Raw genomic sequence first — 22,468 nt, 5'->3', positions numbered from 1 at the left:
TGTTGGCCAGGCTGGTCTCGAACTCCTGACCTCAGGTGATCCACCTGCCTCGACGTCTCACAGTGCTGGGATTAAAGGCATCAGCCACCACACCCAGTCTCAATTTCTGTTTTGCTGGTAAAATAGTCATTTTGAGGCTGGGTATGGTGGCTCATGGCTATAATCCCAGCATTTTGGGAGGCCAAAAGCTGGAGGATCACTTGAGTTCACAAGTTCAAGACCAGTGTGGGCAACTTAGTGAGACCTTATCTCTACAAAAAATTGAAAAGAAAGGAACGATCATTTTGAATTTGGAGGATGGGTTTTAGGTGACGCTTGGAGGCATCTGGAAAGCCAGTTGGGAACAGATTGATTGCTTTGCCCAGAGGAGATGGTGAGGCTCTGGATCCGGGCATAGGAGTGGAAAGGTAGGAGTGGCATGTGGAGGTTTAGAAACGGAATCGACAGAGGCACACATGCTAAACATTCTTTGCTCGTGACAGCTTGGCATCTGCATCAGAAATGCCGCTCTGCTGGAATGGTGGAGTGAGGCCTCTGTAAATCCAATCCTCCTTAAAAGCAGTGAAAACACTGGCAAAAATGGTCAAAAATCAACTGCCAGAACTTGAAATTAACCAAAGGTTGTGACAATCTTAGGAGCATTTGTCTGTGAAGAACTGTGGAACCTCTGACTCTACCTCCTCCTGTTCTCTCCCCAGCTCTGTGGTAACCATGGAAACCAGCAGCCTTCTAATCGAGGCAGCTGGGAAAACCAGCAGCCCAGCAGCCATTGGAGGGACACATCAAGGCTGGAGCTCCTCAGGAAGTGCCTTCTGCGGAGCTCGCTGCTCTTGGATCTGTCCCACTTACTGAGCTTGTCGTTATATGAGCTAGCTCAGTGGGAAAACTGTTTCTGAAAGAGAGACTGTCAGTTGAGAATTCTGTGTCCAGCAAAACTGTCCTTTAAAAACAGAAATTGGCTGGGCACGGTGGCTGGCAACTGTAATCCCAGCACTTTGGGAAGCCAAGGTGGGTGGATCATCTCAGGTCAGGAGTTTGAAACCAGCCTGACCAACATGGTGAAACCCCGTCTGTACTAAAAATAGAAAAATTAACAGGGTGTGGTGGCAGGCGCCTGTGTTCCTAGCTACTTGGGAGGCTGAGGCAGGAGAATCGCTTGAACCTGGGAGGTGGAGGTTGCAATGAGCTGAGATTGTGCCATTGCGCTCCAGCCTGGGCCACAGAGCCGGACTCTGTCTCAAAAAAAAAAAAAAAAAAAAAAAGGTGGGGGGGAACGTGTGAGGATATCCTTGGTGATGGGCGCAGCAGCTTCTTGTGATTGGGCTGGTGCTGTGCTCCTGACCTCACACTTCTCATCACAGCTCCTTCGCTGATGGTACTCCTACTGGAAGAAGAGAAACTGAGGCAGGTTGCGGTTCAGTTTATATCCCTGAGTCACATAGCTAGTAGAACATAGAGCGACATTCCGGTCCAGGCTTGATTTCGGAGTCTGCTTGGCTGACTGCTGTGCTAACCACCTTAACAGTGATTTTAGCAATTAGAGCTTCCTTCAAAGATTCCTGGGCTTTTGGCTGACCCGGTGGAATCACTTTCTTTCTTCCAGACAATCTCACCTTGTTGCCCAGGCTGGAGTACAGTGGTGCCATCCTGGCTCACTGAAGCCTTGACTTCCTGGGCTCAGGTGATCCTCCCACCTCTTCCCTGGTAGCTGGGACCAATGGCATGCACCACCACACCTGGCTAATTTTCTTTTGTAGAGATCAGGTGGCCCAGGCTGGTGTTGAACTCCTGGGCTCCAACAGCCCTCCCACTTCGGCCTCCCAAGGTGCTGGGATTCCAGGCATGAGCCACCGTGCCTGGCCTGCCATCACTTTACATACAGACGGAAACTCTGTAGACCAGGCTTTGTTGCATGTTGCCGGGACCTGAGATTTTGGTAGTTTGGTATTTTGTCATAATCTGTCACAGGCTCCTGTACTATTTGTTTTGGAATTTGGGCTGCTCCCAAAATACTGATCCTCTCTGTTGATCAGTTCAGCCTGTAAACAAGAAATCATTAACCAGCGTGCTGTTCCTGAAGAATGACCAGGGACAACAACTCTAAATATACAGGAGCTTTTGTCCAAGCCCGCCCCTACACCGTGTCCTTGCTACTTAATGGTGTGCAAATTGGAACTTGCATTTGGTCAGTAGCTGTGGCACGTCCGGGTTACTCATTAGCCACCAGAGCTCCTAAGTCCACGGTGAGAGTTCACTGTTGTCAGTATGGGACCCTCAGTGCTTATGGGCTGGCTGCATTTCAGACAGAGACGACACGGGATGGCCACGGCCAGCGTCTCTTTAATGAAGACCAGACTCTGTGTGTGGCTGGGCTTGTTGCTGTGGGTCAGTTACCCTTACTCATGCCTTACCCTTTCAGAATTCATTTCTGAATTCAGGATGAGTCAGTAAGCCCCGCCCCTCCCCCTCAAGCTAATATATCTAAAAAGATAAGATTTTTTTGTAGATCTCTTCCTGGCAAGGATGGTGGTTGAAGTCCTCCTGCGAGGCCCTCTGCCTTATGGAGATGAGTGCAGTGGTGGTGGCATGCATTGGCGTCTGGCCAGGAGCATGCTCTGCTCCTTTTCAGGAGAGCTCGTGACAGGCCCTGGAGTGCTCAGATTGTTACCTGCCTGTCTCCATCACAGCTGCAGAGGATGGCACGGTGATCATGCTGCTCCTACTAGAGTGTTTTTGGTAAACGTAGGACGCGGTGGCTGACTGGAATGTGTCCGTCTTGCCTGCAGGTCTTCATCCACCATCTCATCTGTCGTCATGCTGGATGGTCTGTGTTGGTTTTGAGACAGGCTCTCGCTCTGTAGCCCAGGCTGGAGTGCAGTGGTGTGATCTCGGCTCACTGCGCCCTCTGCCTCCTGGGTTCAGGTGATTCTTCCACTTCCGCCTCCCCAGTATCTGGGATTACTGGTGTAAGCCACCAAGCCCAGCTAATTTTTGTTTTTTTTTTTTTTTGTAGAGATGGGGTTTCGACATGTTGGCCAGGCTGTTCTTGAACTCCTGGACTCGAACTATCCATCTGCCTTGGCCTCCCAAAGTGGTGGGATGACAGATGTAGCCAGTGCACCCTGCCTGATTGCCTATTTTGTATTTTATTTATTTATTTTTTGAGGTGTAGTCTCACTCTGTTGCCCAGGCTGGAGTGTGGTGGAGCAGTCTCAGCTCACTGCAACCTCCACCTCCCGGGTTCAAGAGATTCTCCTGCCTCAACCTCGTGAGTAGCTGGGATTACAGGCGCCCACCACCACACCTGGCTAATTTTTGTATTTTTAGTAGAAATGGGGTTTCATCATGTTGGTCAGGCTGGTCTTGAACTCCTGACCTTGTGATCTGCCTGCCTCAGCCTCCCAAAGTGCTGGGATTACAGGCATGAGCCACTGTGCCCAGTATATATATATATGTTTTAAGATGGAGTCTTGATCTTGTTGCCCAGGCTGGAGTGCAGTGGTGCGATCTCAGCTCACTGCAACCTCCACCTCCCAGGTTTAAGCAATTCTCCTGCCTCAGCTTCCCAAGTAGCTGGGACTACAGGCGTGTGCCATCACACTTGGCTGATTTTTGTGTTTTTAGTAGAGAAGAGGTTTCCCCATGTTGACTAGGCTGGTCTCGAACTCTAGACCTCAGGTGATCCACCTGCTTCCACCTCCCACAGGTGTGAGCCACTGCGCCTGGCCTGGTTGTTCATTTTTATGTGAAATCAGTTTTCCTGAACTCTGTTGGAGGAGTCATGGTCTGGGGGCTCTGGCAGCTGCAGTTGGAAGTCTCTGGCTTTGTCCTGGCTCTGTCTCGGCTCCGACTGGGCTGCATCCGCCTGCTGTTACTACACCTCCCCTTTTCCCTGCTTTTGCGTTGTCTCTGCTCCGTAGGGGTGCTGGGGCCAGGCCTCTCCAGCCCTGGTTCTTGCATCACACTGAGTCCTCTGTGGAAACTGGGCCTGCTCGGGCTCTCCTGTCCTCAGGCCTGGCCAATATGCTGCTCTTCTCTCTACCTTCTCTCGCACAGACATGATGCTGTGAGGTTGTGTGGCCCTTGGTGGCTTTCCTTTTGAGGGAAGTGTGGCTCAGAGGTATGACAGAGTGAGTCGGGGCAGCGCTGGGATTCCTTGACATGTGCCCGGCCCCACAGTTCACTCTAGTCACCACACTCTGTGCTTCTTCCCTCAGGGGCTGGCCTGCCCTGGCTTTAAAGTGTGTGTGTGTGTGTACATGTGTGTATTTGTGTTTGCATGTACGTATATTTGTGTGTATGTTGTATTTGTGTGTACCTGTGTGTATTTGTCTATATGTGTATTTGTGTTTATGCTTGTGTGTACCTGTGTATGTGTGTCTGTATGTGTATTTGTGTTTATGCTTGTGTGTACCTGTGTATTTGTGTGTATATATGTGTATTTGTGTTTATGTATATGTATGTATTATGTGTATATATGTCGTATTTGTGTTTGTGTGTGTGTATAAATGTGTATTTGGTTTATGTGTGTTTGTATATATTCATATTTTTGTGTTTATGTATATTTGTGTTTATGTGTTTGTAAATGTGTTGTGTATGTGTGTATTTGTGGTGTGTACATTTGTGTATTTATATGTATTTGTGTATATATGTGTATTTTTGTGTGTGTAAATGTGTGTGTATTTGTGTGGTGTGTACGTTTGTGTATTTGTATGTGTATTTGGTTTATGTGTGTTTGTGTATATGTATATGTGCATTTGTGTGTGTGTGTATAAATGTGTATTTGTAAATGTGTGTATTTGTGTGTTGAGTGTACATGTGTGCATGTGTGTGTATTTGTGTGTGTGTGTACGTGTTGAAAATCGGGCAGTTAAAGCTGTGGGTGAGAAGCTGCAGCTTGTCTCAGTTCTTGTTCCACAGAGGAGAGAGTTTGAACGATTTGCTTTTCCTGGTGCTGACTTCTATCAGTGATGTGCTCTTAGTTTTATTTTGTGGTGTAGCAACCTTACAAAATCTGTAGATTGGCTTAGGAAAGTTGATTTAGCTCATTTAGTATTATTTCCTGTTTCTCCTGCCCTCAGGTTTTTATTATTTCTGCTTTAGAGCTGAGCTCTGTTGATTCTGGACAACACAAGTCCCGCCTCGGAGTGGTTTCTTTCCCTGGTGTTTGGGTGGGTAGAGGGCACCTGCCAGGGAGAGAGCACAGGGTCGCTGTTGAGACTTGTCAGCACCGACCTGTGTGCTCCTTTGTGAGAAGTGCACAGCTACACACACTGGTGCACACGCACAATGGCACACCGCACCCAGTGCAGAGTGCTTCACCCATGCGCAGTCCAGCTGTGCGAAGCCGCCTGCAGGTTTTGTGTGGCAGAAGCTCCCAAGACTGTTCCCATGACTCAGCCAGGTCCAAAAAGCCTGCCTTCCTGAGGGGCGTCAGGCTGCCAGCATCCTCCTGTGCCTGCTGCCCTGCTTCCTTACAGAGTCGTCCACTGGGCAGGCACCATACAGGGAGGAGTGGGGATCTGAGACTCCGGCCTGCCCAGGGGTCACTGCTGTGAGCAGCTTTCGGGGCTGGGAAGACTGACTGACTGGACAGGAGGTTTGGGTATGGCTGTGTCTTGTTAAAGGTCCCCGGGGCAGAAGCTGTTGTTCTGTGCCCTGCACCTGGGGCAGTGCTTGGGAGGGGGAGCCGGGTGGGGCGCCACCACATAGGTACTTGATTTTCCTGTTGTGACCACCTGTCCATCTGGAGTTCTCTAGGATAGGACTGACTCAAAGGAGTGTTCAGTTCAGCAGATGTTAACCCGTATTTATCAGCAAGTGTATGGTAAAAGATGCACGCTGCTCTGCAGGAGGGAGGTTGTCTTGTCGGGGAAGGCAAGACCAGGTTTGGAAGCAGCCGTGGTCGAGTTAGGGCCTGTGCCTGCTGAGGGCAGGGAGGAGCTCTTGTCCTCTGGACCTGTGAGCACCGGGCCTGGCAGGCTGCGTGTGCCGTGTTCTGATGTGGGTGGGTCGCTGCGGGGCTGCGTGTGCCGTGTTCTGATGTGGGCGGGTCGTTGTGGGGCTGCGTGTGCCGTGTTCTGATGTGGGCGGGTCGCTGCGGGGCTGCGTGTGCCGTGTTCTGATGTGGGCGGGTCGCTGCGGGGCTGCGTGTGCCGTGTTCTGATGTGGGCGGGTCGCTGCGGGGCTGCGTGTGCCGTGTTCTGATGTGGGCGGGTCGCTGCGGGGCTGCGTGTGCCGTGTTCTGATGTGGGCGGGTCGCTGCGGGGCTGCCTGTGCCGTGTTCTGATGTGGGTGGGTTGCTGCAGAAGCGTTTACTTCAGCTGTAGATCCTTAAAGCAAAGACTCACTTGAAAAGGGCTTTTTGGTAGTCAGCTTCAGTATTGCTTTAAAAAAGTGTCTTAAGGCCAGGTGCAGTGGCCCACACCTATAATTCCAGCACCTTAGGAGGCCAGGGCGAGAGGATTGTTTGAGCCCAGGAGTTTGAGACCAGCCCGAACACCATAGTGAGAACTTGTATCTATTTTTTAATTTTAATTTTAATTTTTTTTTGAGACAGAGTCTTGCTCTGTCACCCAGGCTGGAGTGCAACCTCTGCCTCCCGGGTTCAGGCGATTCTCCTACCTCAGCCCCCTGAGTAGCTGGGACTACAGGTGCCTGCCACCACACCCGGCTAATTTTTTGTGTCTTTAGTAGAGATGGGGTTTCACCATGTTGGCCAGGCTGGTCTCAAACTCCTGACCTTGTGATCCACCTGCCTCGGCCTCCCAAAGTGCTGGGATTAGAGGCGTGAGCCACTGCACCTGGTGAACTTGTCTCTATTTTTCTTTTTCTTTTTGGGGCGAAGTCTTGCTCTGTTACCCAGGCTGGAGCACAGCGGTGTGGTCTTGGCTCCCTGCAACCTCTGCCTCCTGGGTTCAAGTGATTCTCCTGTCTCAGCCTCCGAAGTAGCTGGGATTATAGGCGTGCCACCAGGCCTTGCTAATTTTTGTATTTTTAGTAGAGATGGGGTTTCTCCATGTTGGTCAGGCTGGTCTTGAACTCCCTACCTTAGGTGATCCACCTGCCTCAGCCTCCCAAAGTGCTGGGATTACAGGCGTGAGCCACCGCACCTGGCTTTCGTTTTTTTTTTTAATAAAAAATAAGAATAAAAAGTGACTTAAATGTGCACAAACTTTTTGCACACAACTCACCTTACCCTGTGTGATTCATAGCTGTGTTTTTACAGTACTTGATAAACGTGTGTCCCTATTAAAATCCCCTGTACTCTTTAGGCTCAGTTTTCCCAGGTGGTTCAGGTAGAGCTAGGCTCCATGTGGTCTCCTCTCTACCCATGCCTGGCTTGTGACTTACATGTGAGTGTTTGTTGAGCCTGGGCCATTTAGCAGTAGATTTAGGGTGTACTGGAAGTTTGTCACGTCTAATGTGCTTTTTGCCTCTTTTGTACAATGGAGAATTCCCAAACTTCATGGGTGTGAGCTGAGAAAAGACCTCGAGCTATTATTCCTCTGCTGTCCCACTACAACACAGAAGACTTCTGTGACCCCAAAATATGTGGGGAGTTCTCCCCATCAGCAAGCAAGCAAGCAATCAGTTCTGCAGCGGGCACCAGCGGGGTGTCCTCCAATTCAGTTTTGACACAGTCTACCTGGAGATAGTGTCAAATCTCACAGGGCAGTCCCAAGACTGCCCCCTACTTCTGATGTTAGTCAGAAGCCTCATGCTGTGATCTGTGCTCTTGGGCTACAGGCTGTGAATGGAGATCTCACCACCGCCTCCTTGGGTTCGATTAGTTTGCTAGAGTGGCTCACAGAACTCAGGGAAACATGTTTATTTGATCGTAAAGGCTAGTACGAAGGATGGGATGAAGTGATGCCTGGGGTGCGGCCGCTCCATGTCCCTCCAGGAGCCCCCAGGTGCTTAGGTGTCCGGACACTCCCCAAACCCTGTCCTCTTGGGCCTTTTATGGAGACTTCATTGGATAGGCATGAGTGACAGCTGTGTACAAATGGGACTGGACCGGAAGGGTGTGGTTTGAACCCAGCAGGGCCTGTCTGTGCAGATTCTTCCCAGCCTCTCTGCGGCATTCCTTCCTCCAGGGCGTGCGGCACGGCCCCTTCTGAAATGGGGGTCTTGTGACCCACAGTCAGACAGAGTAGGTCAGAGAATTTACTTATGGCCAGCTCCAAGACAGAAAGGTGGGGGGAGGATAGAGTCTATTGTTGGTCTTAGGGCCTGCCTTGGGGAAAAATAAGATTGGCGGGGGGCGGGGGGTTATGAGCCGGGAACTGTGGATGAAAGCCTGTATGTACATATGATACCACAACTGGATATTAGGAAAGGGGACTTGTCAGATTTTGTAGGAAAACCCTCATGTTCCTACCAACAACTGTTTGCCCTGCAGCCCAGACTTTCTCCCTCTGTCATAATCCTGCCTAGTTTCATTACACGGTGCTTTCCTTACACGGTACATGGTAATTAAATAGGCATGCGACTGCTTGATCAGTGACGGTGTTCTGCCAGGCTGTGTCTTCTGTGGGGGAGCTGAGACCGTGTCTGTGTTTGCTTGTCCTTGTGCCTTGGTTCCCAGCACAGCGTGTGGGCAGTTGTGGGTGCTCCGTGGATAGTGAGGGAGCAAATGCATCAGTCTGCCTTGAAGGTTCCCTCTTGCTATGGACTGAGTTGCCTCCCTGGCTCCACCCAGTTCATATGCTGAAGCTCTAACCCCGGGGTGATGGATTTGGAGATCGGGCTTCTAGGAGGCAATTCAAGTCAAGTGAAGTCATAAGGGTGGGTTCCTAATGGAAGATGACAGTGAGTGCTCTCTTCATAAGCGTGCATCAAAGAAAGGCCACGTGAGCACATAGAAAGTGGTCTGCAAGCCAGGAAGAGAGCCCTCACCAGAAAGCAGCCCGCGGGGCTGTGAGGAGATAAACTTCTGTTTCCACCACCGCCGGCACATGGGTCACAGACTTCCAGCTGCCAGTACTCAGGAGATAAACTTCTGTTTCCACCACCCAGTCCGGGCTATTTTGTCACGGCAGCCCGAGCAGACCAAGGCACCTGTAGCTGTGACATCCCGTCATTTTACGACTATCAAAAATTACAAATCCTGGGCTTCTGCTTTCAGATAAGGGACATCAAACTGAAATGTGTAAATTCAGATATTTTGATTGCCATTGGGGATGGATAAGCCAAAAAGAAAGACTATTTTGAATAACTAGATTTTATAATAGGTAAATAGATCAGTCTTTCCTGCTTTGGCTAGAAGCCTGCCTTTGGGCCTGTAGGTGGGAGCACTCCTGATATTATTAATGATACTGGCACCTAACTGTGTCTGTTGGGGACTTTTCATATAGGCATGCTAATCCCATCCCATCATGAGGGCCCACCTCATGACCTCATCTAAACCAAAGGTCCCATCTTCAGGTAGACGTTGGGGTTAGGGCTTCAGTATGCGAGCTTTGTGAGACGGAAACATTGAGTCCATGATGACAGGGGAGGCAGGCTGCTGGGCCCAGCCCTTATTTCATGGGCACATCTCAGCTGAATCTGGAATGCTGCGTGTGCAGAGGCTGCGTCTGTTTGGCGACTGCTGTTGATCCAGGAAGAAACTGTGGAGGTGAACGTTATGAGAGGGAATTGGAAGCCTACGGTAGCAAAACTGTGTACTCTTAGGACCTCTGGCAGTGAAAGTCAATTGTAGGATAAACCGCTGTATTACTAGCTGATGATGATTTATTATGGCAGACGTCCAGCAGGTATTCTGAGTTCCGAACTTGGTGAAAAGGCAGAATTAGAAGTGGTGCTGGGTAGCAGCGGCTGGCCGGAGGGCTCAGGGCTTGCTCCCTGGCTGTGCTGACCTGGGCATGCCCCTCAGCTTGGCCCTGGCCCGGCCCTGCCACTGCTTCTTCCTGCCGCTCTGGGCTGGAGGCAGGTGTCTGCTTTGGCTTTTCTCCTGCCTTCAAATGGGGGCTTCATCCCGTTCCTGAGTTCTGAGTGTTGGTCTTACCAGGGAAGTGGTGTTTCTTTAGAAATCAGTTAAAATAAAAACGCCTTTTTGTTATTTTTTTAGGCAAAAGTAAAGAAGCAGAAATAAAGAGGATAAACAAGGAACTGGCAAATATCAGATCAAAATTTAAAGGTAAGTGTGTTTAACCTTTCCACGCAATGTCCTGCTGTCAATTTTCTCTAGTAAGAACCCGATCTTTTAATACCGTCTTTTCTTCCCCCCACACCTGAGTGAAGTTCTCAGTTTCTGTCAGGGCTCTGCCAGAATTAGGAAATGTTTGGGATGGAGCCGCTGGCTGCTCTTCTTGAAGGGCGTGTGTGGAGCTGCTTAGGTGGGGCGGCCCTCCTGGTGTCTGGTCTCTTCCTGGAGCTGGAACGCACTGGTCCCATGCCTGGCTGCCTGCCGCAGCCTTAGCCACCAGGCCAGTGTGCTGGGGGTTCAGAGGACAAACACCGGCTACGGGAGGCGCTGTGCGCAAGGCGCCACCGAACGCTTGCTGCTGACCCACCTCGGTGGACGGCCTCTCTGTGAGCCCGTGTGCGCTGAGTGCCTTCCCCGAACATCCTTGAAGAATTGTAGAGATCTAGTTTTCAGTCCTTGGGACATTTGTGAAAGCCCAGTTAATCCTTCAAGCCTTAGTTTTTTAGTTAATTTTTACAGGTTTGACGCCTGGCCCACCTCCCTGGGCATACTTCAGCCACGGTGTAGCTGAAATTACCCAGCCACAGTGAGTCGGGGAGAGGGCTGAGCCTGACCCCTGTAGGACTGGAGGGACAGGCAGAAGACAGCTTGGGGACTCCTGGAGTTTCATGGGATGGGTGCTTTTTGAGGGCTTGAGAAAATATCCAGTGTTTTCTTTCCTCTCTCTCTTTTTTGAGATGGAGTCTCGCTCTGTTGGCTAGGCTAGAGTGCAGTGGTGCGATCTCAGCTCACCTCTGCCTCCTGGGTTCAAATGATTCTCTTGCCTCAGCTTCCCGAGTAGCTGGGATTACAGGCTCCTGCCACCACGACTGGCTAATTTTTGTGTTTTTAGTAGAGATGAATTTCACCATGTTGGCCAGGCTGGTCTAGAACTCCTGAACTCAAGTGATCCACCTGCCTCGGCTTCCCACAGTGCTGGGATTACAGGCGTGAGCCACCACACCCAGCCTGCATGTCTATTCTCAACTGTAAAATGGGGAAACCACAGATCTCAAGTTGGGTTCTCTAGGATGTGGATTCTGAAATGGGGCTGTGTGCAGAAGATGTACTGGAGAGTGACACAGGTGAAAAGTAAAGGGCGGAAGCAGATGGAGACTCAGATCTACCGTCACCACCACCTGCCCACTGGGGAGTGTGGGAGCCCAGGTTGCCGGTTGGAGGCGGTGGCACTGGGCTGAAAGGGCTGGGTCCTGGCACCTTCTTGCTCAGTCATGGCTCTCAGCCTGGGGGAGCATGACACTGACAAAGCCGGCCCCTGCCAGCCAGCCTCACTCTTGGCATCACCGGGCCTCCACTGAACGGGATCTGCCCTGCTGTGCTAATTGTGAGGAAATGAGGACGTACATAGAAACTGCTTGAAAAGAAACCAGTACCGGCTGGGTGCGGTGGCTCACGCCTGTAATCCCAACACTCTGGGAGGCTGAAGTGGGCAGAGCACAAGGTCAGGAGATGGAGACCATCCTGGCCAACACTGTGAAACCCCGTCTCTACTAAAAATACAAAAAAATTAGCCGGGTGTGGTGGCACGTGCCTGTAGTCCCAGCTACTTGGGAGGCTGAGGCAGGAGAATCCCTTGAACCTAGGAGGTGGAAGTTGTAGTGAGCCAAGATCACGCCACTACACTCCAGCCTGGATGACAGAGCTAGACTCTGTCTCAATAAAAAAAAAAAATTACAGGCTCTCTCTGTAAATGTTTTGGGACTAAAGGAGACTTCATGTCTGCCTGGCTGTCCTAGATAGGGAAGGCGCCCCCCCCTCCCCCCCAACCAAGATCTGTTGGCTTTTGTTGAGCACGTGCATGCCCTGGATTGTGGCAGCAGACACAGAAGAAAATCTACTTGTTTTTAAGAAACTGCTGCCTGAAGCCTCCCCTGCCGGCTGTGGGTAGATGAGCTGATTAGAGCTGTGCTGCTCAGTAGGAATGGCGCATCAGTCACATTCATAGGCCTCAATATTCTGGCATCCTCGTTGAAAAATGAAGTGAATACTATATTTTATTTAGTCTAATATATCTAAAATATCATTGTCACGTAATCAATAGAAAAATGGCCGGTTGTGGTGGCTCATGCCTGTAATCCCAGCACTTTGGGAGGCCAAGGTGGCTGAATCACTTGAGGTCAGGAGTTTGAGACCAGCCTGACCAACATGGTGAGACCCTGTCTCTACTAAAAATAAAAGAATTAGCCAGGCGTGGTGGTGCATGCCTGTAATCCCAGCTGCTTGGGAGGCTGAGGCAGGAGAATCGCTTGAACCTGGGAGGCAGAGGTTGCGGTGAGCCAAGATTAAGCCGGTGTACTCTAGCCTGGGTGACAGAGTGAGACTCCATCTCAGAAAAGCAAAAAAAAAAGCACGTACTGAGTTATTTTATACCAAGTCTTTGGAGTCTGGTGTGTGTGTCACACTTAGGGTGAGCCACTCTTTGGACTGGCTGTCTCAGAGGCTCACTGACTGACCACATGTGGCATGAGGCCACTGCATGAGCACTGCTGACTTAGACCAACCCTTTTGCTGAAAATGATGGATTGTTTATTGATTTATTAATTGGTTGAGACAAGATCTTGCTGTGTTGACCAGGCTGCCCAGTGTAGTGGTGCGATCACGGCTCACTGCAGCCTCAACCCCTTGGGCTCAAGCCGTCCTCCCACCTCAGCCTCCCAAGTAGCTGGGACCACAGGCACTTACCACCATGCCCAGCTAACATTTAAAAAAGTTGTGTAGAGATGGGGTCTTGCCATGTTACCTAGGCTGGTCTCAAACTTACGGGCTCAAGGGATTGACCCACCTCGGCCTCCCAAAGTGCTGGGATTACAGGCGTGAGCCACTGCGCCCAGCCCCTAGGAGACACTTTTGGTTGTCGTAACTAGGTGGGTCCACTTGTGGACCTGTTAAACACCCCGAGTGCATAGAGTGGCCCCACAGCAGAGGCTTTGGCGAAGGTGTCAGTAGCAGGGCTGAGGAGCCTTGTCCAGAGGCTCCAAGTCAAAGCCTGGAGACCCTTTCCATGCTGAGCTGAAGCCTCATCCACAGAATCCCTTTAGGGCAGAGTGAAGTGGCAGCGAGCCTGTGCTGTTCCTGACTCGCTGCTGGAACTCCTGGCATGGGGCGCTCTCCACACCCCCAAAATGTGGGGAAAGCTACAACCGGGAAAGAATCCATACCCAACACCAGTACCTTTTAAGAATCAGCTAAAAATACCTGCTGAATACAGAAGTGGAAAGAATTTCCTAGCAGAAGGCCTGTGCTAAAGGGAATTCCAAAGGAAATAATCCCAGGTGAAAGTGTGGAGGAGAAGGGCAGGAAGGGGGAGAGGCGAGGGTCACTCCCCAGGTGACAGTGTGGAGACGTGGAGGAGGACATGGGCAGGAAGGGGGAGAGGTGAGGGTCACTCCCCAGGTGAAAGTGTGGAGGAGAAGGGCAGGAAGGGGGAGAGGTGAGGGTCACTCCCCAGGTGACAATGTGGAGACGTGGAGGAGAAGGGCAGGAAGGGGGAGAGGCGAGGGTCACTCCCCAGGTGAAAGTGTGGAGATGTGGAGGAGGACATGGGCCGGAACGGGGAGAGGGAGGGTCACCCCCCATATGTGTGTCTAATAGTCATGTCTGTCTGTGGAGTTTCTTCAGTGGTACTGTGAAGTTCAGAGTTGAGGCTGTATGCATTTGCCATTAAGAAAACTGTAGGCTCAGATGGCTTCCCTGAGATTTTGATCCTTTAATGAGGGATGTTAGGCGTGGCCTTCTGATGTGTGACCTGAGGTGTGTGGACTGAAGGGTTCATGCCTGTCCCGACCCCTGTGTTAAGGGGACTCCCTCTGGGTTCTTCCTCGCTCTGCTATGGCAAGGATGTGCTTTGCATGGTGTGGGCCGGAGCAGAGCCATAGAGAGCAGGCCCTGCCAGGTCTGGTGGTGTCTGCACGGCGGCCCTTCCTCCTGCAGACTCACAGGTAGGGCTTCAGTGCTCTGCGCACCTGCTGTGCTCGAGGGAGCCCAGGGGGGTCACTGGGATGTTCCCGGGTGTGCCCTCCGTCTCTAAAAGCAACTGTTGGGTCACCATATTCCACAGAGACATGGTCGTTTCTTTTTTTCTTTTTCAAAGAGACAGGATCTTGTTCTATTGCCCAGGCTGGAGGGCTGTGGCATGATTCTGATTCACTGCAGCCTTGATCTCCTGAGCTCACGTGATCCTCCTGCCTCAGCCTCCTGAGTGGCTAGGACCACACGTGTGCACCACCATGCCTGGCAAATTCTAAAGCTTTTCGTGGAGATGGGGTCTCACCGTTTCCCAGGCTGGTCATGAATTCATGGCCTCAGGTGAACTTGCCCACCTTGAGTGAACCCTCCGAAAATGGTGGGATTACAGGAGTGAGCCACTGTACCTGGCTGGTAAATTCTTCTTATTGATCGTCTTCAGGAGTTTCCCAGGTAGCGCTCATTGATGTGCAAAATAGGCCAGTGCTGTGGCTCATGCCTATAATCTTAGCACTGTGGGAGGCTGAGGCAGGCAGATCACTTAAGCTCAGGAGTTCAAGACCAGCCCGGGCAGTGTGGTGAAACCCTGTCCCTACTAAAAGCACGAAAAATTAGCCGTGTGTGGTTGCACACACTGGTGGTCCCAGCTGCTTGGGAGGCTGAGGTTGGAGGATCACTTGTGCCTAGGAGGTCGAGGCTACAGTGAGCCGTGGCCACACCACTACACCCCAGCTTGAGTGGCAGAGCGAGACCTTGTCTCAAGACAGAATATTTTTTTCTTTTTCACTTGGGTAGCCTGTTTTTCATTTCACTGTTGGTGTGCTTGATTATCAATTCCTTGATGTAATTGGCAGGAACTGACTGAGCAGCTGCCTTGTCCCACACACTTGTTGGGGCTGCTGTGCACTGGTGAGGAGGTGGAAGGAGCCCCACCCTGCCCCTGAGGGTGTGGGCCTTGTGTAGGCTCTGGGGCTGGAGGGTGTGGAGCCAGCAGTGCCTCTGACCAGATGGCTGGTGACCAGTCAGGGTCCCTCTTCCCAATTTGCAGGTCGAGAGAACGCCTGAAGGCTCTGGTTCCCAACTCACTATTCTGCTTGATATTTTGTTATTAAAAAATACCAGGTTTCAGGCTGGGCACAGTGGCTCACGCCTGTAATCCCAGCACTCTGGGAGGTCAAGGCAGGCGGATCACCTGAGGTCAGGAGTTTGAGAGCAGCCTGGCCAACATGGTGAAACCCTGTCTCTACCAAAAATATAAAAATTAACTGGGCGTGGTGGCTGGTACCTGTAGTCCCAGCTACTTGGGAGGCTGAGGCAGGAGAATCTCTTGAACCTGGGAGATGGAGGTTTCAGTGAGCTAAGATTGCACCACTGCACTCCAGCCTGATTGACAGAGCAAGACTATCTCGAAAAAAAAGCAGCAAGCAGGTTTCAGTCCTTCTGAGGTGGGCATTTTGTCACATGTTAGCATCTGTGAAGTCTGTATGCATCTGATGAGTCAGTGGAAGATGGCGCTGACGAACCTGTGTTGTGACCTTACGTTGCCCCATACACCTGAAGCTCCGTGTGTGCTGTGCCGTTTCATTTTTATGACCTGCTGAGGAAGTTGGGCTCAGAGAGGTTAAGGAATGTGTCTGAGACCACAGGACAGGCAAGTGGCTGCACCTTTCAGGTAGGAGCCCTTCCTTAATTGTGATAGTTTTAGGGTTTGGGATGAGGCTTCCCAGCCGTTCTCTCCTCTGATCTGCGCAAACCAGGGAGAAGGCACTCCCGTTGCCCTCCTCCTTGAATGCTAAAGTTCAGCTCAACAAGAGAAGCGACCCTAGCCCAGGACTGAAACTCACGTTTCGAGGCTCTATGATCTGGGTCCTTTCAGGAGAGGTGGACTTCACGGTGGGCTGAAGAGGGAGGCTTCTCATAAAGAATTGCTGCGCTCTGATAGAATGACTCTGAGATAGAAGGAACTGCGTATGGCCCCCCGGGGGGCTGAAGACAGTCCCCAGGGCAGCTGTGGAGAGGCCCCTCTTGAGAGCTGGAGCTGGACTGGCTTGGAGCAAAGGGAAACCCAGTCTACCGGATAGCAGGGAAGTTTGCTGGTGCGGGCAGGCCAGGTGCTGGCCATCCTTAGCCAGTTGCATGGGGGCTGCAGAGGGAATCTGAGGGCTGGCGTAGTCAAGGAGCCCTCTGGGCACCACAGTCACGTCGAAAGGCTCATGGGAAGGTTGTGGCCAGGCTGAGGCTGTGAGGTCACGTGTGGATCGCAGGCTTCACCTGTGGCCTCATGGCCTCACACCCTCTGATCCTGCTCCAGCCTTTATCCTCCCATGTCCTCCCAGTGCCTTCTGCTGAGAAAGTGTGACTGAGGAAGGCATAGAGGCTCCCTGCAGAGGCAGAGTGTGCAGTGGAGGGTTCGGGGTTCGTGTGGCGTGGGAAATCCACCCATGTCCTCCCAGTGCCTTCTGCTGAGAAAGTGTGACTGAGGAAGGCACAGAGGCTCCCTGCAGAGGCAGAGTGTGCAGTGGAGGGTTCGGGGTTCGTGTGGCGTGGGAAATCCACCCATGTCCTCCCAGTGCCTTCTGCTGAGAAAGTGTGACTGAGGAAGCGCAGAGGCTCCCTGCAGAGGCAGAGTGTGCAGTGGAGGGTTCGGGGTTCGTGTGGCGTGGGAAATCCACCCATGTCCTCCCAGTGCCTTCTGCTGAGAAAGTGTGACTGAGGAAGGCACAGAGGCTCCCTGCAGAGGCAGAGTGTGCAGTGGAGGGTTCGGGGTTCGTGTGGCGTGGGAAATCCACCCATGTCCTCCCAGTGCCTTCTGCTGAGAAAGTGTGACTGAGGAAGGCACAGAGGCTCCCTGCAGAGGCAGAGTGTGCAGTGGAGGGTTCGGGGTTCGTGTGGCGTGGGAAGGCAGTAGCTCGCCCCTGGCACAACGGTGCTTTGTCTGGGTGGTGAATTTTGGAGTCAGAGATTGGGTCTGAATCCCTGTGGTTCACCTGGCGGATCTGTGTGAGGGCATTAGACCTACTCCTCATGTGCCCTCCGTGCCCAGGTGACACATGCCAGATGCATCCAGGCACCTGTCATGGGAGCTGGTGAGCTCGTCTGCCCCACCGAGGCCGGCGAGGGTGTGGAACGAGCATCACTGCTTGTTTGCTGCAGCCCCGGGTTAGGTCAGGAATGCGCACACCGCCACGTGAGCAGCGGACTGTCTGGTGGGCTCAGCCTCTGAAGGTGGGCCTGTTTCCCAGCGCCCGGAAGCTCTAGAGCAGTGCCGCGCCTGGGGTCCTGCAGGAGCAGAGGCCAGTCGGCTCTTCTGGGAGGGAGCCCCGTCTGCACCTGCGTCTGCGTCCCACAGAACTCCGCCCAGTCGGGCTGTTGGTCATTTTGTTCCTTTGAGATGCTTTGAGTGAGTGACAGGGAAAAGTCCGGAGGCAGGAGGAGGTCACGCAGTATTTTTGGCTGTGGTTGTCCATGGTGGCTTCCAGCAGGTGATGGAATCTGGGCTGGGAGGAGACATGGTGCTGGGCTTTCCAGTGGAAAGATCTCTGTTGCGAAGCCTGTGCTCAGCTGTGTGTGCCCTCTCTCACAGGCCGGGCACTGAGATGCGTGTGCCCTCTCTCACAGGCCGGACACTGAGAACATGTGTGCCCTCTCTCACAGGCCGGGCACTGAGAATATGTGTGCCCTCTCTCACAGGCCGGGCACTGAGACGCGTGTGCCCTCTCTCACAGGCCGGGCACTGAGATGTGTGTGCCCTCTCTCACAGGCCGGGCACTGAGAACATGTGTGCCCTCTCTCACAGGCCGGACACTGAGACGCGTGTGCCCTCTCTCACAGGCCGGGCACTGAGAATATGTGTGCCCTCTGTCACAGGCCGGGCACCGAGAACGTGTGTGCCCTCTCTCACAGGCCGGACACTGAGAACGTGTGTGCCCTCTCTCACAGGCCGGGCACTGAGACACGTGTGCCCTCTCTCACAGGCCGGGCACTGAGAACATGTGTGCCCTCTGTCACAGGCCGGGCACTGAGAACATGTGTGCCCTCTCTCACAGGCCGGGCACTGAGAACATGTGTGCCCTCTGTCACAGGCCGGGCACTGAGAACATGTGTGCCCTCTCTCACAGGCCGGGCACTGAGAACATGTGTGCCCTCTGTCACAGGCTGGGCACTGAGACACGTGTGCCCTCTCTCACAGGCCGGGCACTGAGACGCGTGTGCCCTCTCTCACAGGCCGGGCACTGAGAACACGTGTGCCCTCTCTCACAGGTCGGGCACTGAGAATATGTGTGCCCTCTGTCACAGGCCGGGCACCGAGAACGTGTGTGCCCTCTCTCACAGGCCGGACACTGAGAACGTGTGTGCCCTCTGTCACAGGCTGGGCACTGAGACACGTGTGCCCTCTCTCACAGGCCGGGCACTGAGACACGTGTGCCCTCTCTCACAGGCCGGGCACTGAGACACGTGTGCCCTCTCACAGGCCGGGCACTGAGACGCGTGTGCCCTCTCTCACAGGCCGGGCACTGAGACACGAGTGCCCTCTCTCACAGGCCGGGCACTGAGACGCGTGTGCCCTCTCTCACAGGCCGGGCACTGAGAATATGTGTGCCCTCTGTCACAGGCCGGGCACTGAGAACGCATGTGCTCTCTCGTAGGCTGGGCACTGAGAACATGTGTGCTGGCACCCCTTGGGCACAGCCAGCAGATAAGTGGGTCAGTAGGGAGGTTGGAACCAGGTCGGGTCTGCTGCTGACAAGGAGGGGGTTTCTCATGAGCCCCTCAGAATGCAGCATCCCCCTGACTGGCTGACTTGTGAGGCACCATTCCCCGGGAAGCCTGGCCTCTTTGTGTTCTGCATAGCCTGAGAAGCTGGCCAGCATTCATCCACGGAGGTGTGAGTGCCCAGCCCTTCACAAGAAGCAGGCAGAGCAGCCAGCATGGCTGGGCCGTCTTCCAGCCTGTGTCCCTCCACGCTAGGGCAGCAGAGTCTCCCTGGAGGCCCGGTGTGCACGAGGCTGCCTTTCCCACTGCCTCCACAGCCTGCTGAAGGCTGGCTCTGAGGGGCACTGCCCGCCTCTCCCACATCTCTGGGATAGGAACTCCTAGTGCTGTACAGAGCAGCCTTTTTTATTTTTTATTTTTTTTTGCGACGGAGTTTCCCTCATGTTGCCCAGGCTGCTGGGCATTGGTGTGATCTTAGCTCACTGCAACCTCTACCCCTGGTTCCAGTGATTCTCCTGCTTCAGCCTCCCAAGTAGCTAGGATTACAGGTGCCCGCCACCATGCCCAGCCATTTTTAAAATATTTTTAGTAGAAATGGGGTTTCACCATCTTAGCCAGGCTGGTCTTGAACTCCTGATCTTAGGTGTTCCCCCTGCCTCGGCCACCCAAAGTGCCAGGATTACAGGCATGAGCCACCGTGCCCAGGGAATGGCCATTTTTTTAAGGGTTGGTTTTATATTTTGCAGTTTCATATTCTGCCACTTTCATGTTTTGAACCTGTCCTGTGGTGATCCCTTGTGAGGCGCTCAGACGAGCTGTGATGAGGGAGAAACAAGCCCTAGGGACTCTCTGCCTGCTTTGTTTTCGTGACTAGCTGGTTTGCGGTAGAATGGCTGGGAAGTGGCCGGTAATTTACCCTGTTCATCTGCCTAAATTAAACTGACTTCAGAGACTAGCTTGCTGGTTGAAGGCAGGGTTTGCAAGCTCTACGGGGCAGGGCCATCTGTGGGATTTTGGCTGGTTGGAGTGAGGCTGGTTGGGCTGCACCTGGCCAGGGTTGTCCGGGGAGGGCAGAGCTCTTGTTGACAGATGTTCTGGTGCCTGTATTTGAAAGGGAAGTGGAAAACCTGGATTCTGGCATGTCCCACGAGTTTAGAAATGCTCTGCATGCTCAGCAGCGTCTGCAGCGGCACCTGCCTGGCCCGGCTGCCCCCTGCTACCTGCCGCACTGCTGCGCAGCTCTCTGTTCTTCCTGCCTCTGCCCCTGGAGTAAACCTTTTCCCCACCTTTTCCATAGGTGACAAGGCTCTTGATGGCTATAGTAAAAAGAAGTATGTCTGCAAGTTGCTCTTCATCTTTCTCCTTGGTCATGACATTGACTTTGGACACATGGAGGCCGTCAACCTGCTGAGTTCAAACAGATACACCGAAAAGCAGATCGTGAGTATCGCTGTAGGCAGAGGCATGTGCCTGGCAGGACTGAGGCCCTGTGCCCCCTTAGGGTCGCCGCCTCCTTTTCTACCTTTTCACATCTGACACGAGCCTCGTGGGTCTGCTGCAGATGGAGATGTGTGCCCAGCCTGTGTTAGCACCTGCTGCTGACACCCTGGGGCCCCCTTTCCCGCCCAGTCTGCATGCTCTTCAGGAAGCCTGAGGCCCTGGCAGGGTTCCTCCTCCGTGTGCTTCTCCTGACGAGGTGGCCAGGCCTTCGCTTCCTGCTTTCTTTACAACCCACTTCGTGAGTCTCAGGACTTACCGGTCGGTCTGGAGAGCGCTGCAGGCGGTCCAGTGTTTGATGTGGCTGGTGCCTGGGAGTCTGGTTCCTGTCGGCTTCTGGCTTCTGGCCTCCTAGTCAGCTGTGTCCTGCAGGAACGCTGTGCCGTGGCAGCGTCACAGCCCAGGGAGCCTTGGTTCCACCGCAGCAGATGCTTGCTGAGTCCTGAGCGGCGCAGCTGCTACAGCAGCATCCTGGGTGCCTGGGTGGTGCCAGGATCTGCTGCAGGCTTTGGGGTCTGCTGCATGTTTTGAACATGTCCTGCCGTGATCCCCTGATCACGTGCATGGCTGCTTGTCGCGTGACTCCGAGCTGCAGGCGGACTCAGGGTCACACGCTCTCTGTTCTCCTGTCTTCTTGGAGCAGGGCTACCTCTTCATCTCCGTGCTGGTGAACTCCAACAGCGAGCTCATCCGCCTCATCAACAATGCCATCAAGAACGACCTGGCCAGCCGCAACCCCACCTTCATGGGCCTGGCCCTGCACTGCATCGCCAGCGTGGGCAGCCGGGAGATGGCCGAGGCCTTCGCCGGGGAGATCCCCAAGGTCCTGGTGGCCGGGTACGTGCGGGCTCCCATGTGAAATACGTCAGCTCCACAGCTGCTTAGCTGAGGAACTGTCACTCTCCCCATCTTGTGTCATGGGAGATGAGAGGTAGCCTAAGGTCAGATCCAGAATTACAAGCTTAGGCCAGGCACGGTGGCTCACGCCTCTCATCTCAGCACTGTGGGAGGCCAAGGTGGGAGAATTGCTTGAGCCCAGGAGTTCAAGGCCAGCCTGGGCAACATAGGGAGACCCCATCTCTACAAACAATTTTTAAAAATTAGCCAGATGTGGTGGCATGCTCCTGTGGTCCCAGCTACTCACAGGTGTGGTAGGCTGAGGCAGGAGGGTTGCTGGAGGCCAGGGAGTCAAGGCTGTGGGGAGCCGTGTTCATGCCACTGCACTCCAGCCTGGGCGACAGCGAGACCTTGTCTCCAAAACAAAGAAAATTAGTGCAACCAGACTTTCCCTTCCCAGTACCACTGAGATTCAAAAACCAGATGAAAGAAGAACACCCAAACCCTGCCAGCCACAGCCAAGCCCCACAGGGCACGGGGTGGAGCGATGCATCTCAGGGCAGCTCCTCCTCATGCTCTTTCCAGAGGGCTTCACACAGAGAACTGAGCGCCACCTGAGTGCCCTGGGCCATCTGTCCCATCCCTTGTTCACTTGGAGAGAAGCCTTGTGGGGCTGAGTCGCCAGCTCTGGAAGAGCTTAAAGCAGCCCTGGGCTGTCTGTGCCCCAGTTCCGGCCCCTGCCTGCGTGTTCCAGGATGCCCTGTGGAGTTGGTGACCCACAGCCCACACAGTACCATCCAGCTGAGCCAGGCCTGAGGCCACAGGACATCCACCTGGACTACACAGTACAGTGAGGAGCAGAGAGAAGGTGGTGAGCAGGCTTGAGGAAAGCAGGCCTAGACCGCTTCTCACCTGGGCCACCTTGGCTTTGTGAGGACATTGGGTCCTGTCTTGGGGCAGTTTTAGTTGTCAGAGTGGAGGGCGTGCCCTGGTATCTGGTGGGTAGAGACCAGGGGGCTGTGCTGCACCCCACACTACACAGGACGCCCCACCACAGAGAATGAGACAGGCTCCCATCAGCTGTGAGGCAGGGAGGAGCCGGGCAGGCAGGAGACGGTAGCACAGCACCGAGAAGACAGATTCAGACATGCGGGAGCTCAGAGACGGGTGGGTGCACAGTAGGACAGAGAGAAGCAGAGCTGCGGAGCCGGGGGAGCTCGGAGGGCCTGGAGGCACCATCACTCC

The 22,468-nt window shown here is 53.4% G+C and overlaps 1 protein-coding gene across 4 annotated transcripts in view; it reads left to right on the top strand.

Annotated features, from left to right (window-relative positions):
* The window catches only part of AP2A2 (adaptor related protein complex 2 subunit alpha 2), a 75,037-nt gene that overhangs the window by 16,599 nt on the left and 35,970 nt on the right, over nucleotides 1-22,468 (top strand). For 2 of the 4 annotated variants that reach the window (XM_078341803.1, XM_054241249.2), the window contains exons 1-4: nucleotides 5,363-5,605; nucleotides 10,076-10,144; nucleotides 20,187-20,329; nucleotides 21,030-21,223. In XM_078341803.1, coding sequence (XP_078197929.1) covers nucleotides 20,279-20,329; nucleotides 21,030-21,223 — 245 coding nt within the window. In that variant the 5' untranslated portion in view covers nucleotides 5,363-5,605; nucleotides 10,076-10,144; nucleotides 20,187-20,278. Of the gene's footprint in view, nucleotides 1-5,362; nucleotides 5,606-10,075; nucleotides 10,145-20,186; nucleotides 20,330-21,029; nucleotides 21,224-22,468 lie in introns of those variants that run through there. The other 2 variants (XM_054241248.2, XM_054241247.2) reach the window with 1 other exon arrangement.

The sequence above is a fragment of the Callithrix jacchus genome, chromosome 10, assembly GCF_049354715.1.
Source record: "Callithrix jacchus isolate 240 chromosome 10, calJac240_pri, whole genome shotgun sequence".
In the NCBI taxonomy this organism is placed as follows: Eukaryota; Metazoa; Chordata; class Mammalia; order Primates; family Cebidae; genus Callithrix; species Callithrix jacchus.
Note: the sequence above shows the minus strand (reverse complement) of the source record. Positions and strands in the feature narration are given on the sequence as shown.